This window comes from Micropterus dolomieu, linkage group LG18, assembly GCF_021292245.1.
Source record: "Micropterus dolomieu isolate WLL.071019.BEF.003 ecotype Adirondacks linkage group LG18, ASM2129224v1, whole genome shotgun sequence".
Lineage (NCBI taxonomy): Eukaryota > Metazoa > Chordata > Actinopteri > Centrarchiformes > Centrarchidae > Micropterus > Micropterus dolomieu.
In genome coordinates this window covers 26,814,237-26,828,728 of record NC_060167.1, presented here as the reverse complement: position 1 = coordinate 26,828,728, position 14,492 = coordinate 26,814,237, and the positions used below count along the sequence as shown (strand labels likewise).

Below are 14,492 nucleotides of genomic sequence, written 5' to 3'. Positions count from 1 at the left end.
TAAAATGTTTGCCTATTTCACCCCTTTATTTTAATGAAGGGCTCAACCAACCTGAGGCCAAGTTACTGAACTTAATAAGAAAGTGGTGAAATTATGTATCACACAAACATTTTCTACAATCCAACAATATCTCTCTAGATAACACAAATGTTATTCAGGGTTCCCACCACTAATTACTGGAGGCGCTTTCACACTGCCCAATTTTCTGGGATTATTACACCAATATGCTGGCTCGCTGAGCCGTGTGAAAGGTACCAAGCTGGAAAGGGGAGTCCGATTTGAACCACCTCTGAGACGGGAATGTTGGTGTTAACAGAGGCAGAACGATGTCTGTATGAAAAGCCACAGCCGGCATGCCGGAACAGGAGTGAAGTTTCAGGCTGTTGTGTTACAAGTTTACGGTCTTTTTTTAACGGTCTAACTCTGAAAGTCCACTGACTCTGGCTGCGCCACGGTTTTGTTAGGTCCCCAGACCGGCCCGGTGATGAAATAATGTATGAAAATTGGAAAATATAAACTTTCTGTTACTGGCTTCTGTCTGGCGCGTGCAATGATGATCATGCAGTGGAAAAGGGGCCTATAACTCCTGCTATAGACCCAGAAAGCATTACTCACCACTATCTTGGCCTTTTCTTGCTCTTCACGGGCCCTTCCTCTCTCTCTGATGAGGGCAGGGGTCAGCTCATCCAGGCCTGCAGCTGCTGACGTCTCTCTCTCCCTCTGGGCCAGTCTGGCCAACTGCTCCTGCACCAGGGCCTGTTGGCGCTCAAAGCTAAAGTAGAGGAAGAACTGTTTTAAACCTTTATTTATCTTAACTAAAATCTGCTAAACATGCACGTTCTTGTTCACATAGAGAGCTACCCAGTGAGGTCAGAGAGGTATTGGTTTTTGCGGATACCAAAAACAATATTTTTGGGTTGAAGCCTCCAAAAATCAATAGGTCAAAAAACAAAACAAACAACCATATATCTTATGGATTGTTTTTTAGTATTATGGTAGTGGCATAGTGGAAAATGCAAATCCAAAACAACATGTAGACCCTGAGACACTAAAACTGAAAATGAATGGTCAATATAGCAATAACAATAATCCTCATTAATTAATTGTTGTGTGGAATCTAATTAAAGTATTACATTTTATTATAAAAATATATATATAAATACATGAGGAGAACACAAACTAGGATATAATGCAACCTATAACATAATGCAATCCAACACTATGAAATATGGCCATGCCTTGGGTTCACTAAAATACTTCTGCTACATTACCTGACAACGCTGATATGCTTAGTCCCAGAATTTAAGAAGATTGGCATTAATAACTGATCAAATACTGTATCATATACTGTATATTATATCTAACACGTTAGCAGGAAACAGCATTGCAGTGAGAGTGGTAGAGAAGTGTTAGACATGCCAACATGTAAATCTCTAGAGGCTCAGGAGAGTATATATGATCATTCCAGCAGCATAGCAACATGTCTGTTATACAGGGAGAGTAAATCAGCACAGGCAGTGTTGACAGGCATGTGTGTTCTCCATAAACATTACACACTAGTGCTATTTTAAACATCTGTCACCTCCACCGGCTATTAGCTGCCTCTGTCAACACAGAAGGCCCAAATTAAATGTATGAAAATATACGTTAGGATCAAAAAGTCTACCATTTACCAAGCTGAAGTTGCAATAATTAATTGGCATCTCAAGGAGGCTTCAAATTCCAAGTTAGCTCAAACTAATGCTCATGCTCATCATAATATATTACATGCAAAGTAACAGCAGCAGGGCCTCCACCAAATGTGGCTGGATGACAACAGAAAGGGACAGTGACCATGACATTATGAGCACCTACTTTTGGCGGATTTCTTCCTGTTTTTCTGCAGTGGAGGGTTTTGGACCTGAAAATCAAATGGGATAAATATCAATACCATTATACGGATCCGTTTGCAGAACAGAGTAGCAACAGTGTCAAATGCCAAAGTGTGAGCACATAAATGACCCAGTTTATGTTTACTGTGTTCTGTCCAACAATCTTAAATAGTCACACAGTACTGCTGTGGTGAATTGACCTTTATCGTGATCAGTCACTGTATGAGGCCTTCCAAATGGAGAGCTGCGAGCAAGGAAAGGTGTTTTGACTGGGACTTACTTGGTGGTGGTTTGTGACTGTCTGAGGTCGCCGGTGGTAGCTTGGCGCTGTCAGACCCCTTTGATTCCCTCATCCGCCGGAGCACATCCTCTGAGAGCTGGACAGGAACGTGACAATTGACTAAATGTGCACACAAACACACACCAGCCCCTTGGTGCGCGTACGGGACAGCTGTGTGTCTTGGAAAGTAGCAGATTAAATGGCTCACTGGTTAAAGAGACCATCCTCCAGGCCAGGTGAAGTGCCCTTGAGCAATAATTTAAGTGACAACCAGATCCAGATGTGCTGCTGTACACAGTTGTACCTCTGGTCCTCCTCATAGGTAAGACAACTAAGTTAGTATCTGCCTAACGTTAACTTACATGGATCAACACATGATGAACATTATTACTTTACTCTCCTCCTGTAAAATGTGCAGCTTCACATGCGGGACACAATTAATTTAACTATTCCTAACGTTACAGTGACATTGTTAACTCCCTTCAATGTTACTGACATAGCAAATTTAGCTAACAGTGAAGTTAACGTCATGCTGTGTACAATTCGCTAGCATGTTCACGTTATGGCTGCGTGAATGTCCGAAATTATTGGCATTTTAGCAGTATTTAACGTTACATGTCGTGATTCACCAAGCTGTTAACAAGGCTAGTCTAAAGTCACTAACCTAAGAGACCGAGGAACGGTAACTTAAATGGACATTATGGAGAGAGAGAAGGGGTAGGAAGGGGTCATTTGAGGACATAGGACCTGTGACTGCCTAACGTTACTAGCTAACTTAGCCGTTATTAGCTTCAGCCGTTCTGACTGATAAAATACAATAAACTGAATTGTGTTAACAATAAGACGATATGTTACATTATATCTACCTTCACTCCTTCAATTACTGCGACCTTCTCGTCTTCGTCCAGTCCGAAGGACACTTTCCTAGTCGTGCTGCCATTACCTCCCATTTTACGAGCCGTCCGTTTCCACCGGATCACTAATAATAATAATAATAATAATACTACAAACCCTGTCTAGTTGTAGGACAGGGAGACATAAATGTGGGCGGCTGGAGTCGCCGCCACAGCGACTTCAGTAAAGGTTATTCTCGCGTTGCAGTATCGTCAAAGCTCATTCGTTGGATGAAATAACGTTAATCATGGTCGCATATCTTAAATCGGTTAAAGGGTCGATGGGAATTGTAGTTTATCTGTGGTCTGACTAACGTGAAGTCTGCGTTGTGAAGCTTTATAACACGAACACAACATAAGGAAACATAGAATATAGAGCAAACAGTCACGTCATCATTTTGAGGAAATATGTATAATATGTAGGAGGGAAAAAAAAGCTGTTTTCCCCAGAGTGAAGTTACCTCAAGCGACCACAGAGTGGACTCCTGTCCTGAATTTGAATGGACTGCATTACCTAAACCAGCCACAGTGTGGCTTCTCTCTCCTGTCTCATCCCCAAAGCAAACATAAAAGAGTCCACGGTTTATTCTGTAGGTCATGGAATGCTCGATACATTGCATTAATATGGTCTGAATATTATACAGTCAATGCACTTAAATAAAAAGGCAATTTACAGATGATTTGCAAAATTATTTCAACATCAGACATCTTGTGCAGCAAGAGAGTGGACATTCCATAACACAAACTGATGTCCCACTATTCGCTATTATTATACCTCCAGGTAACTACAACAGTTCTCACCAGCACTCAAACCTGAACATGGAATATTTCAAGGGTCAGGCAAATACTGTAATTTCTTGGAAATACACAACTTCTTTACTGTGTTCTTGCTTTTGAATGATTAAAAAATTACTACTATTTTCTGCATACAGGTCTCCATTATCTATGAATACTGCTAGCTTAAATGCAGTAATCCATTCATTCCAAACATAGCATTTTCAGGAAGAAACACATCATATGTCTTTGGTAGACATAAGTTAAGTAAAGTATAATATTGTAGTGACACCAGGAGGTATGACAAGAACTTATTTCAGGAGTTGAACCAAAAAGCAAACAACTAGAAGCTTAAGTTGATCAGAATCGAAAATTTGCTCTGCAACAGTCCAGTAGTTGCCCTTGACACAACAAGGGAATTTAAAGTTAATATCTATATACTGAAGCTGTACCAATACCATCATTTGATATTGTAAAATTGAGCAATATTGTTTATGGTCTAATTTCACCACTTGTAATAACATTAGTGAAAACTCCAAACACAGGGGAAAATAAGAAATTGGCAGCAAAATAAAAACTAAACTTTGCAACAGCAACCCTTTCACAGCAAGCAAAGCTGAACTTGATACGCTGATATGAAATGAGGGCATGTCTAATTTGGAATACACACAAAAAAAGGTTTCTGCACATTTGTTGCTCAAATCACACGTTACAACACATCTTTAATGACTGTAAAGCTAATAAATGTGCTTTCAGTGGAAGGAATGATTAATGTGGTTTAAGAAATTAAAGCAAAAGCACAAAATAAATAACAGAAGAGAGAAAAGACAGATGGAGAGCTTGTGGCTGAGACATAATTTAAGATGTACTCCTGTGTCTAAGCCATTCCTAGCAGAGAGCCTTACAGATGGTTTATGATCTTTAACATGAATGCCGTGCCTGTATTTAGGAGTTACCGATTTCCTTATCATATAGCATAACACTATGCCATCACTTGTTCACCGGAGGGACAGCACTTATTTGAGAGTACACCTATCAAAATGAATCAGCACTAGTCCTTGTTCTGTGTAGAGGCACGGTGATTCAGTAAAAAAAATGATTAGCTGGTTGTGTCACAAATCTAATACAAGGCAGCAGATAACAAGGTCAGTTGAGCTGCTGTTGCTCAAAGCTTTTAGTGGGAATGTACGTAAGACATTGACTTGTTGTCAAAAGAATGTTAGATTGATTTTAAAGACATGGCTATTTAAAACAGGGTTGTAACTGAGCAGTTGATGCATGAATGCATGAATGCAGAAATGATTAAAAAAAAATAAAAAAAAAAAAAAATCAGAAAGCTCCCACATTTAAGAGCCTGTGGAACAGAACCAAGTCTGTCAGGGCCACAATCAGGGACAGCACTCCCAGTGTGGAGCTACAGCAGCAGTGCACTCCGGTAACAGCGTTACAAAAGCAGTTGCTAAATTCACAGTTCTCCAGCTAATTGGCTAGCAAAGGCCTCTCCTTAAGTGTCCACTTGTTAACTTATCCTGGCCTCAAAGCAAGACAAGGTGACACTTTCTTGGTGTCCAACCACTTTGTTGTCTGCCTTTTTTTTTTTGTTTGTTTTTGGCCAACTCCTCTGATCGCCACCCTGCCTAACACACTACACACGTATAACATTTAAGTCCATCTATATAACAATCTCTCTTCTTCCATTACCCCTCTTCAATGAATCATACATTTATGGGTCTCCAGCGGTCCGCTTCAATGCTGTTAATGCTGCTGGACCCATAGGGTCCGGAAGCAACATCATCCAGGTATGCTCCAACCATACGAGAACTACCGGGCCCAGAGCCATCGATCTGGGTGGAGGAGTAAAAAAGGCCCTGGTCAGTCATCTCCTTACGGCCAAGGGTTGTAGCGACGGTTGGGGGAAGGTGGACGTCACTTTCATCCGGCTCATCCACCTGTGACTTGTAGGAGAACAGGATCTTGGGCTCTGAACTGTGGAAAACAAGAAAGTAGTGAAATAAAAAAAGAAACATGGTCAGCTGTCTTAAGTGCTTAACTATAAAAAGTATTCTGTATATTTTGTATGATTCTACAAACCCAAAAAAGCCCTTGAGGAATGTGACATAAATGAGTGGCGCAAAGGCGGAGAAGTACAGGAAGGTGGTGACATCCACGCAGCTGGTTCAGAAAAGACAAAACAAAAGACAGGTTTCTTACTGTGTAAACAGTCCCTGTAAAATTACAGGACATAAAGGATATTATCAGCTTCAGCAGATACAGAAAGCACAAACAACAGGTTTCTGTCAATACGACAGTTTAATCCAAAAGGAAAACAATCTATTATATTCTCATCCGCTCCCCTAAACTCTTCTGAATTGCATGGGACCCATCAAAATAGTGAGTCATCTCCTAGTTACAACGTAACCACCAAAGTCAATTATAAAATAAACAAACAAAAAAAGCCACTAGGGCTGCACGATATTGCTGCAATATATATTGCGATATGAAAAAACATACTGATTTGAAAAGAATTAAGCATCTTAGAATTATTGGGGTGATTTTGTAGGAAAAATGCAGAAAATAATATAAATTATACACCAGACCCCTGAGTGGTTTACAAAAGTAAACGGTATATATAACGCTACCCTTACAGCCACACAGCTCCATATCCAGGAAATGTTTCTAAAAGGCTTGTACTGCATAAACCCAATGCCTTGTAGCCACAGTTGCTGTGAAGCTTAACACCTATGCAACTCATCTTTTGTCCTAAAATACTCATGCGGGTGCATTTATTTAGAATAATACTCAAAAGCGTTATACTGACCAGAGTCCTTCTATGATTTCAGCACATAGCAGAGCACTGCCCAGGCCCTGGACGAGGTTCAGTAGAGACAGGATGGCAGCATACACATAGAAACTCCTCTTAGCTGGTTAAAGGAAGCAAAATGGACAACAGAGGACAAACACGTTAGATTACATGACATCATGCAGAGGTAAGAAGCACATTACTAAAAGTGCAACATGCATTCTCCATTCACAATACATAATGCAAATCTTTTAACCTCTGAAATTTAACTTCTGATCTTTGTGATGGAACCCGTGACTTACATGGAAGAGATATCCTCTCCCTCACTGGAGTTTTAGGTAAGATCACAATCAAAGAGTACACCTATAAAAAAATTTTTTTATAAAATCAAACATTGGACTTAAATTCTCAGGTATCTATGAAGCATGAGTTTTATTTTATTGCCAACGCTGCCACTGCTGCATGGTTACAGGTTACTGACCAGGAAGAAGAAGCTGGAGCTGGCCAGCCAGAAGTGCCGTCCTCCGTGACCGTAGATGTTGAAGTCCTCAGCGGACAGGTGACTGTCTGGATACAGGATCTCTAGTGTGCCCTAGAACAATGTCTCATTCATTATAATTGCATACAGAATGACAATTTACCGATTGTCAGTTTACCAGTGACGCGTTTAAACATTGTTTCACCTCTTATCACCTGTCATTACCTGTGTGATGGAGTAGCCCAGAGCCAGCACAGCAGTGATAGCCAGCACACGCTTAATACTGGACTTGCTCTCCAGGTGACCTGATGAATGAATAAAGAAAAGAGGCTTGACAGAAACAAAAAGCTGTACAGACTTTCAGTTACAGTCATGGTTAGGTTCAGGGCTGAAAAGGATAAACTATAAAAAGGGACGTTTGAAATGGATCATGTGAAAAGAGAGAGAAATACCAAATTGGTTCAAACATACAGTAAATGAGAACTGAAACCAGTAGAGCAAACTAACCGAAAGCCAGTCCCAAAATGATAACGCTGAGCTCAATGGCCAGCAAGAAGAAACGGGTGATTTCCCACAGCACCTACAGAGACAACAAACATCATGAGCATCCATGTGGAAGAGCAGAGGAGTAGTATAATCATTTGTATTTTTTCTTCTTCAACAGCGCAGCCATGACAGTGTGCTATGGGAACAGTAGGTCCATCCCAGTGAACTCCATAGGGATTTATCTGGTATGTGAGGAATGCCAGCAATGCCTTTTCCTTTTAGACACGAAGGCCCAACAAAGTCATACTGAAGCCCAAATCAGCCCCTCTGGGTATTTAATAAAGGAGACGTCTGTGACAGGATATGGTGAATGCTACTTCAGTATGGGCGAAGTGTTTATGCTGCAAAAGCTGCAATTTGTCATGTACTACCTGTTACTGTTAAACTCCAAGAAAACTGTTTTGTCTGTTTAGAAAAGCGTACTACATCATCTTAAACCACTTTCCCCCAGACTGCATATTCCATCACACAAAGAAGCTGTAGTTTACAGTAAACATGAATATCATGTGACTGGTACATGTTTCCAGTACACAAAAGTGAAGAGTTCCTACAAGCACTGAAAACAATAGTGCGCAACTACAAAATGTGCATCCCAGACAGGGTATTTTTTTTTTTTATTCATATTTTTACCCAGATTTTTGAATTACTAAATATGGGTAAAAAAAAAAAAAAAAAAATCAGATTTAGGTAGAAAAACAGTTATTTTGTTTGTTCCCTAATTTGTGAAACAAATTCAGTGTATACTTTAATCTCTATAAATAACCATGTACTTTGATATATATATATATATATATATATATATATATATGACACCCACGTGTGCTCGAAAAATGTTATTAAGGCTTTGTGTGCTTTCTTACTTTGTCTATAATGGTGGCAGCACTGGACGCACTGACAGTCATGGACACAACGGCCCGGGTGATTCCAACCGCTGCTACAACAAACACCTAAGAAACACAGTACATAAAAAAACATATTAGACCATATAAAAGTCTCTCTTCTGAACACAACAAACACATGCTGGAGTATATACCAACAATGCACTGGTTAACACTAGTGACAGCAATGTGTAGAGTTCCTTTATAGCCTCGCCAGGCATTGCAGAGACGAGATATCCTCTTCTCTTGAGTCTTTATTGTAAGCTTACCATCACTGGAATGGTAACCTAAACAGACAGATGCAGTAAAATAATGGAATGGAATAATGGAAACAAAGAGAAAGCACCTTCCACCAAGAAGGAACACATTATAAAGCGGCGCAGTAAAGACATCATCAGTAGGTCTTTCGACACGGTTGTTTGTCCTTGCTGTGACAAAAGTGAAAGGTATTTACTGGTGCTTTGTCTCTTTAGATTTTTTCGGGGAGCAATAAGACAGTGAATTAAATCCCCCGAGCCTGAAAGTTTGGTTCTGCCAGTTCAGAGAGTGAAAAAGATGAACAAAAGATCAATCTTAAATTATAGGATAAAATCTTTAACTGTGTTTTGCACAACATCAAGCTCAACATAATTAGATTGAACACTACACTGTTTATTGGTGTTTCTGTGGTTTGTGTCCTACCAGCAAGTAAAAGGTGACGAAGATGGGGCTGGAGGTGAGTCGGATCTTTGCCCTGGCTGAGGGCAGCTTCCACATCAGGAATACAAAGAATGCCACATTAGGCACTAGTAGTAAGATGTCCCAGAACCGCACCCTGAAACAGAGAGATGAATGTGAAGGGGAACAATGTAGAACTTAATGAAAATGTGCAATCTTTACTGCAGATAAAATAAACAGACTGTTGGATATTCATTTTAAACAGTTAGTAATTTATTTCCACTTTCTATTTCTGGCACTGTCATACAAAGATTAAAAAACAAAGTATGTTTTACTAGCACTTTCTTGGCTTCCTAACCATTTCTTCTACAGTATGCTACCGAGTACCTGGAGTCTCCGATGTCTTCGTACAGAACTTGTAGACATTTGTGAGGCTTGCTGATGTTTGCTTCGGTATCAGGTTGCCACGTTGAGAATGCTGATGTGTTCTCCAGTGGTGTAGGTGAAATGCTGCCATAGTATTGAGCAAACCTAACCACAGCAGTCACTGTGGCTAGCATGGTGTCGCACCCTGAGGAAAGAAATCTGATTATGTCAGATGTTAATTGAAACTGATCATTACTCACATGAGCCGACACAGACATTTTACTTCTCATTCTAAGAGGTTCCTCTTTTTGGGAGTGGGCTTTGTGAAGGAAAGGTCCCTTGGTTACATACAAGAGTGCTGAGTCCATTTTTGTGGCGCACAACACAAACACTTGAGTTTTTTTCTTTTTACTGAGGTTTAAGACTTTAGTTAGTATAGGTCTACAGCTGTTGAGCAGCTGGGCTGTTGTACCAGGAAGGCACCTGCCACAGCTTTCTTCCCTCTAAGATAAACATTATGTAACGAGAATAGCTGCTATGATCAGCCACGTGTTAAAGTGGAGTTAAAGTTTCAAACGGAAAACTAATCTGATCCTGTTAGCATTACTGTACGCCTACTCAACAGTTTGCGACCTGTCAGGATAAAGGGCATAACTTGAATAGAGTAAACAAAATAAAATGACTAGAGGTCAGTCTCAACTCAACATCGGTGTTGCTGGAGTTGGTCAAAGACTACAGTGGGGGCAGCTAACCGACGCCTCCATAGTGTCGTTAATCATAATACTTTCAGTTTGGCGTTCAGGGGGATTTCGGACGTTAGCTGACGCTGCTAACGTTACTTAAAACTTGCTAGCCGCAGACGGGCTGTTTGTAAATTACAAAGGTCTCCTCTGAGCTCCCGCTAGAGACAAACACTGCGAAATAACCACAATGCTAGCGACAAACACGGCTTGCTAAATTACATCAGGTAAAACTGCATAAAAGCCGATGGGTTCACGTTAGCATCAAAACAAACGTCACACTAATGCAAGTGCAATGACGCTGACCCAACGTAACGAGAGCTTCAACTGGTAAAAGAAAAACAATATAACATCTTACCGATTCAAGGGTTCTACCGCTGTGAAATGTTTTAGAAGTAATATGACCTCAGCACATGCTTTCCACGCTGTAATCGATAAATATATTGATCCCTGATACCACGGGACATGGCTGTACCAGATAGTTTCGTTAACAAATGTTCCCAGTGTGGTCAGCTGACACTCTCACCAAACAAGCGACACACATCTCGCGAGATAAGTGTGACGTGGTGTTTTAGTTATTTATTTATTTTTACCTACAGGAGGAAAGCTTTAGCAATCGTGGGTGTGTACTGCTAATGCTATTTTTTTGTGTGTCCATTTATTTAAATTAGAGTTAGGGTAGGTAATTAATTTTAGAAGCATGTTTTGTTATATTTGTATATTGTCGGTTGGATACTTTAAAATCTACCTGTCTCTTTTCCAACAGTCTGCCTGTCCTTGATTTAAGTAAAATACACATTAGAGAGTGACATCTCCCAACGGTTTAATAATATGAATATGGTGATAATACATTATGAAGCCTGAGGTACTATGAATTTCGTGAGTTTATTTGTTACATGGAGACAGAAAAACATAAAACACAATATTTTTCCACGTTGATGCCTTTTGCTTTATTCAAACCTTTACACTATTAGTACATTACCCTAAAGTAAATAGGTCTAATAATAATAATGACATTTATTGACACTTAATTTTGACCACCATATCTGTGTCAGATTTATGTTGAGTAGTTAAATATATTATCATACAAAGCATCCAAATAGGCAAAAGGTGATCAGGAAGTGCCATCAGAATTCCTGAACTCTTTGGAACAAGTTGTCTGAGAAATCAGTCTGCGTCTTCTATTGAGACACAATTAAATACTTAAAATTCATCTCACATTATCTTTTTTGTTGCTCTTTCTACTATGCAGCACATTTGCTAAGGATATATAGTTAATAGTTACGAATAAATAGTGGCACGTGCTTTGGGGTGCCCTGACATCATCCTGTAGGCCAGGTGCACTGGTTCAGTCAGGTTAGCCTTAAATGTGTACACATGAGTCTTCCCGCTGATGGGGCTGACGTTGTAGAAGCTCAGCCTCTGGGTCTTGAAACTCAGTCTGATTTCCAGCCTGCGTGACACTGTGGTCCTCTTCAGCGGCACATCGTGACTCTGCTCAAAGGCTGTGAGCAGGTTGTTGAACCACATCAGACACCAGGAGCTCCGGCTACTTTCGAGAGCAGAGGGCAAGCCGCTACGTGGCAGCTTCCCACTGTAACACACGCCAATGATCCACGGAGAACCTTCGAGCTCCACCTCCCAGCAGTGATCACCTTCATAGAAGCTCTGGGTGCTGAGGACCTGGAAGAAGCTGGTGAACCTCTTAGGAGAGGAGGGATAGGGCTGTTTGGCGGCAATGAAAGTCACTGTCTTCAAGTCCTCTGAGAGGACCAGGTTGGGGTGGGCTGTTTCTGGGTCAAAGGTCACCTCTGAAGGGTTGAGGGTGTTCCGAAGGGAGCGCTGAATCTCTCCAAATCGTTCCCTCAGCTCAGCGTTCATGTTTTCCAGCTTCTGACAGGCTCGCACAGGGTTGACATTTGATTCAATGTGGTCTTCCTCATCTCCCACAGGAGTGGCCATTAACTCTACAATGCATGGCTGTAGAGTCCGAAGCTCGTCGCTAAATGCAGTCTCGTCGTCTTCAGTCAGAAGCGACTCAGACCTGAGCATAGCTTGCCTCAGCTGCTTAGTCAGCTCAGAAGCTTGACTGACTCGACTGCCTACACTGGCCTCGCCTGGACCTAGCTCCTCTTCAATCAGCTGCATCACCTGTGCACTGTAGCTCTGCGACAAATCTTTTATCTGCCCTAAAAGTTTGGATGCTTTCTCTCTCAGCTGACTACTAGCAGTGGTCACCTCTAACTCCCGTTCCTTCTCTTTCCTCAGCACGCTCTCTGCCAACTCCAACTTGAGACTCAATTCTGTGACTTGAGATGCCAGGTTAAATTTAGGTTCATCCATTTCCATCTTGCCTTTGCCACTGACTTGCTCTGTGGATCCAGACCCAATTTTAAAGCCACCCTTTCCCTCTCCAGTGGTTGCTGTGCCCTGGTGGTATTTTCTGTTTGATTCTTCTGTAACAGAGATACCGTCACCCTTAATTGTTACATGGCTGATGTCAGAAGGGTGTGTAGAAGAGTCGGCTTTCGCAGTAGTGGCTTTGTAGGTCTCTACAATGTCGCACATTTTGAAGCTTTTCACAAGGGCTTTGGTTCCCTGGTACTCCGCCTGGCACTCAGGGCAGCTGTATTGGTCAAGGCCTTCTCCCATGGTCTGAAGGCAGGCAAAGCAGTAGATGTGACCACACGGAAGGGAAACTGGCTCAGAGAAGAGCTGCAAGCAGATGGGGCAAGTGAGCTCCAGAGCCAAAGCTGCTGCATGGTCCTTTTTAGAAACGTTGGTTTCAATCTCACTCTCAGACATGGTGACAGATGCTGGAAAAAAAGACAACCGAGGGTAAGACTTCAGAAATATGTAGTTCATTATATAAACTTTGCTGACTTATTTGACTCTGTTAAAATTGTTACTTCTATGCTGGTAAATATGGATGTAAATGGCATAAGGGGAAAAATGGACTTTATACCATGGTCATAGTTAGGATTTTTGAAAAACTGATTTCAGGAGTCCTCATTAGTAAAAAAAAAAAAACAATTATGAACAGACACCAAATATAGTCCTTTTTTAAAAATCTTCACATTGCATTTTTATTTTATATTTATCGTGTTAACTGTTTTTAACAGTTATGTATTCTAAATGCCAAAATACTGATTCATTTGTTGTTGCCCTAAAAGTAATGAAAAATTACCAAAACAAATGTGGGAATCTGTGTATAAAATATCCAACAAGTGTATTAAATGTTCACGTTGGTGTTTTAACTGAACGTAAGCTACTCCAGATTGCAACACCTCAAAAAATCCTACAAACAACACTGAGAACATATCTTAAGTGTCATCAACGGTAGATGTGGCCCAGAGTAATGCAAACATGTTGTGCAGCGTTCTGGCAGGTGTAGGTAAAACCCCTGCATGACTACAGCACAAGGAAACCATACAGGCTAACTGATACTGATAACACTGTAGACCGAGGTTTCATCAAAGTATGTCTATTGTGAATAAGAAATTGAAGTTGCAGGAAAATGTGTCCAATCGTCAAGTGATGAGAGGTCTAGCAATATAGGCCATCGTAAATGATTCTCCGTTGTCACCTGCCTTGTCTGTTCAGTCTTCGGTTAAGTTTCGATTTCCAGCGAGCAGGATCTCCACGCGGCCAAGTCCCTGACACTTTTGCCTTCTCCTCTTCAAGTAATCAGACGTACATTCTTAAGTGTACTGCAGTGAATAGCTTTGATTGCAATTCGTCTGGCTTTGCTTTCTTCAAGAAATGATTAGGCCTACTATATTATTATTCATGCTTTTGCGCACTACTTGCATAGTAGCAGGCGAGACACTCCAAACGGCTTAATATAGATTTTCGTGTTTTTTTTTTTAATGAAGAGACAAAAACAAACTTACCTGTTACAATAGTAGTGTGTTGTGTCGAGTCTTTCCTCTTCGGATAAGAATCAATAAAACGCACTGACGCAGAGATCACTGGCGGATCACTCTACACCTTTCATAAACAGGAACACCTTCATTTGCCCTACTGGAGATCAACAGTAATCTTCAGCAACATGTGTCAGCCTGACTTCAGTATGCGTGTATTTGCCCCACTATCTAATATTGTGTCATGTCCTCATAGTTTAGCAAATATATTTAGCCTAGATATAAATCTGTATCTATGTAAAGATATACAGATGTAGATATATCAGCATTTAAATCACTTTGTTTC

The 14,492-nt window shown here is 40.8% G+C and overlaps 3 protein-coding genes and 1 long non-coding RNA gene across 8 annotated transcripts in view; 1 reads left to right on the top strand and 3 right to left on the bottom strand.

The window, feature by feature from the left end:
- Nucleotides 1-3,304, bottom strand: part of chchd6b (coiled-coil-helix-coiled-coil-helix domain containing 6b) — a 187,751-nt gene extending 184,447 nt beyond the window's left edge. Inside the window, exons 1-4 of one of the 3 annotated variants that reach the window (XM_046029092.1) lie at nt 3,018-3,304; nt 2,152-2,248; nt 1,855-1,900; nt 616-772 (exon numbers count right to left, since the gene is read on the bottom strand). In XM_046029092.1, coding sequence (XP_045885048.1) covers nt 616-772; nt 1,855-1,900; nt 2,152-2,248; nt 3,018-3,101 — 384 coding nt within the window. In that variant the 5' untranslated portion in view covers nt 3,102-3,304. The remainder of the gene's footprint in view (nt 1-615; nt 773-1,854; nt 1,901-2,151; nt 2,249-3,017) is intronic. The other 2 variants (XM_046029095.1, XM_046029093.1) reach the window with 2 other exon arrangements.
- LOC123956717 lies at nt 2,132-7,589 on the top strand. The gene is made up of 4 exons (XR_006821606.1): nt 2,132-2,473; nt 6,659-6,805; nt 6,951-6,956; nt 7,091-7,589. It is a non-coding gene; the product is annotated as an uncharacterized LOC123956717 (long non-coding RNA).
- On the bottom strand, nt 5,103-10,805 carry tpra1 (transmembrane protein, adipocyte asscociated 1). 2 transcript variants are annotated; one of them, XM_046029090.1, is made up of 11 exons: nt 10,642-10,805; nt 9,565-9,748; nt 9,202-9,334; nt 8,503-8,589; nt 7,604-7,676; nt 7,322-7,401; nt 7,100-7,210; nt 6,921-6,981; nt 6,637-6,739; nt 5,910-5,990; nt 5,103-5,804 (listed from the first exon to the last, which is right to left on the bottom strand). In XM_046029090.1, the coding sequence occupies exons 2-11, from the start codon at nt 9,735-9,737 to the stop codon at nt 5,534-5,536; spliced, it is 1,173 nt and encodes a 390-aa protein (XP_045885046.1). In that variant the 5' UTR covers nt 9,738-9,748; nt 10,642-10,805; the 3' UTR covers nt 5,103-5,533. The 2 variants fall into 2 exon arrangements, with proteins under 2 accessions (XP_045885046.1, XP_045885047.1); XM_046029091.1 differs by lacking the exon at nt 10,642-10,805 and adding an exon at nt 9,820-10,511.
- Nucleotides 10,806-11,173: 368 nt separating this feature from the next.
- Nucleotides 11,174-14,322, bottom strand: trim107 (tripartite motif containing 107). Of its 2 annotated transcripts, none has more exons than XM_046028419.1 (2): nt 14,177-14,322; nt 11,174-13,099 (listed from the first exon to the last, which is right to left on the bottom strand). In XM_046028419.1, the coding sequence occupies exon 2, from the start codon at nt 13,086-13,088 to the stop codon at nt 11,565-11,567; it is 1,524 nt and encodes a 507-aa protein (XP_045884375.1). In that variant the 5' UTR covers nt 13,089-13,099; nt 14,177-14,322; the 3' UTR covers nt 11,174-11,564. The 2 variants fall into 2 exon arrangements, with proteins under 2 accessions (XP_045884375.1, XP_045884376.1); XM_046028420.1 differs by lacking the exon at nt 14,177-14,322 and adding an exon at nt 13,874-14,052.
- Nucleotides 14,323-14,492: the final 170 nt, after the last annotated feature.

Bases quoted from the DNA above. Each gene is read 5' to 3' on its own strand.
- tpra1 (XM_046029090.1), bottom strand. From the start codon at position 9,737: ATGCTAGCCACAGTGACTGCTGTGGTTAGGTTTGCTCAATACTATGGC. The intron at 7,677-8,502 runs GTAAGAAAGCAC...TTGTCTCTGTAG, and splicing joins CTGCCACCATTATAGACAAA to GTGCTGTGGGAAATCACCCG. The intron at 5,991-6,636 runs GTCAGTATAACG...TTTCTGAACCAG, and splicing joins GAAATCATAGAAGGACTCTG to CTGCGTGGATGTCACCACCT.
- trim107 (XM_046028419.1), bottom strand. From the start codon at position 13,088: ATGTCTGAGAGTGAGATTGAAACCAACGTTTCTAAAAAGGACCATGCA.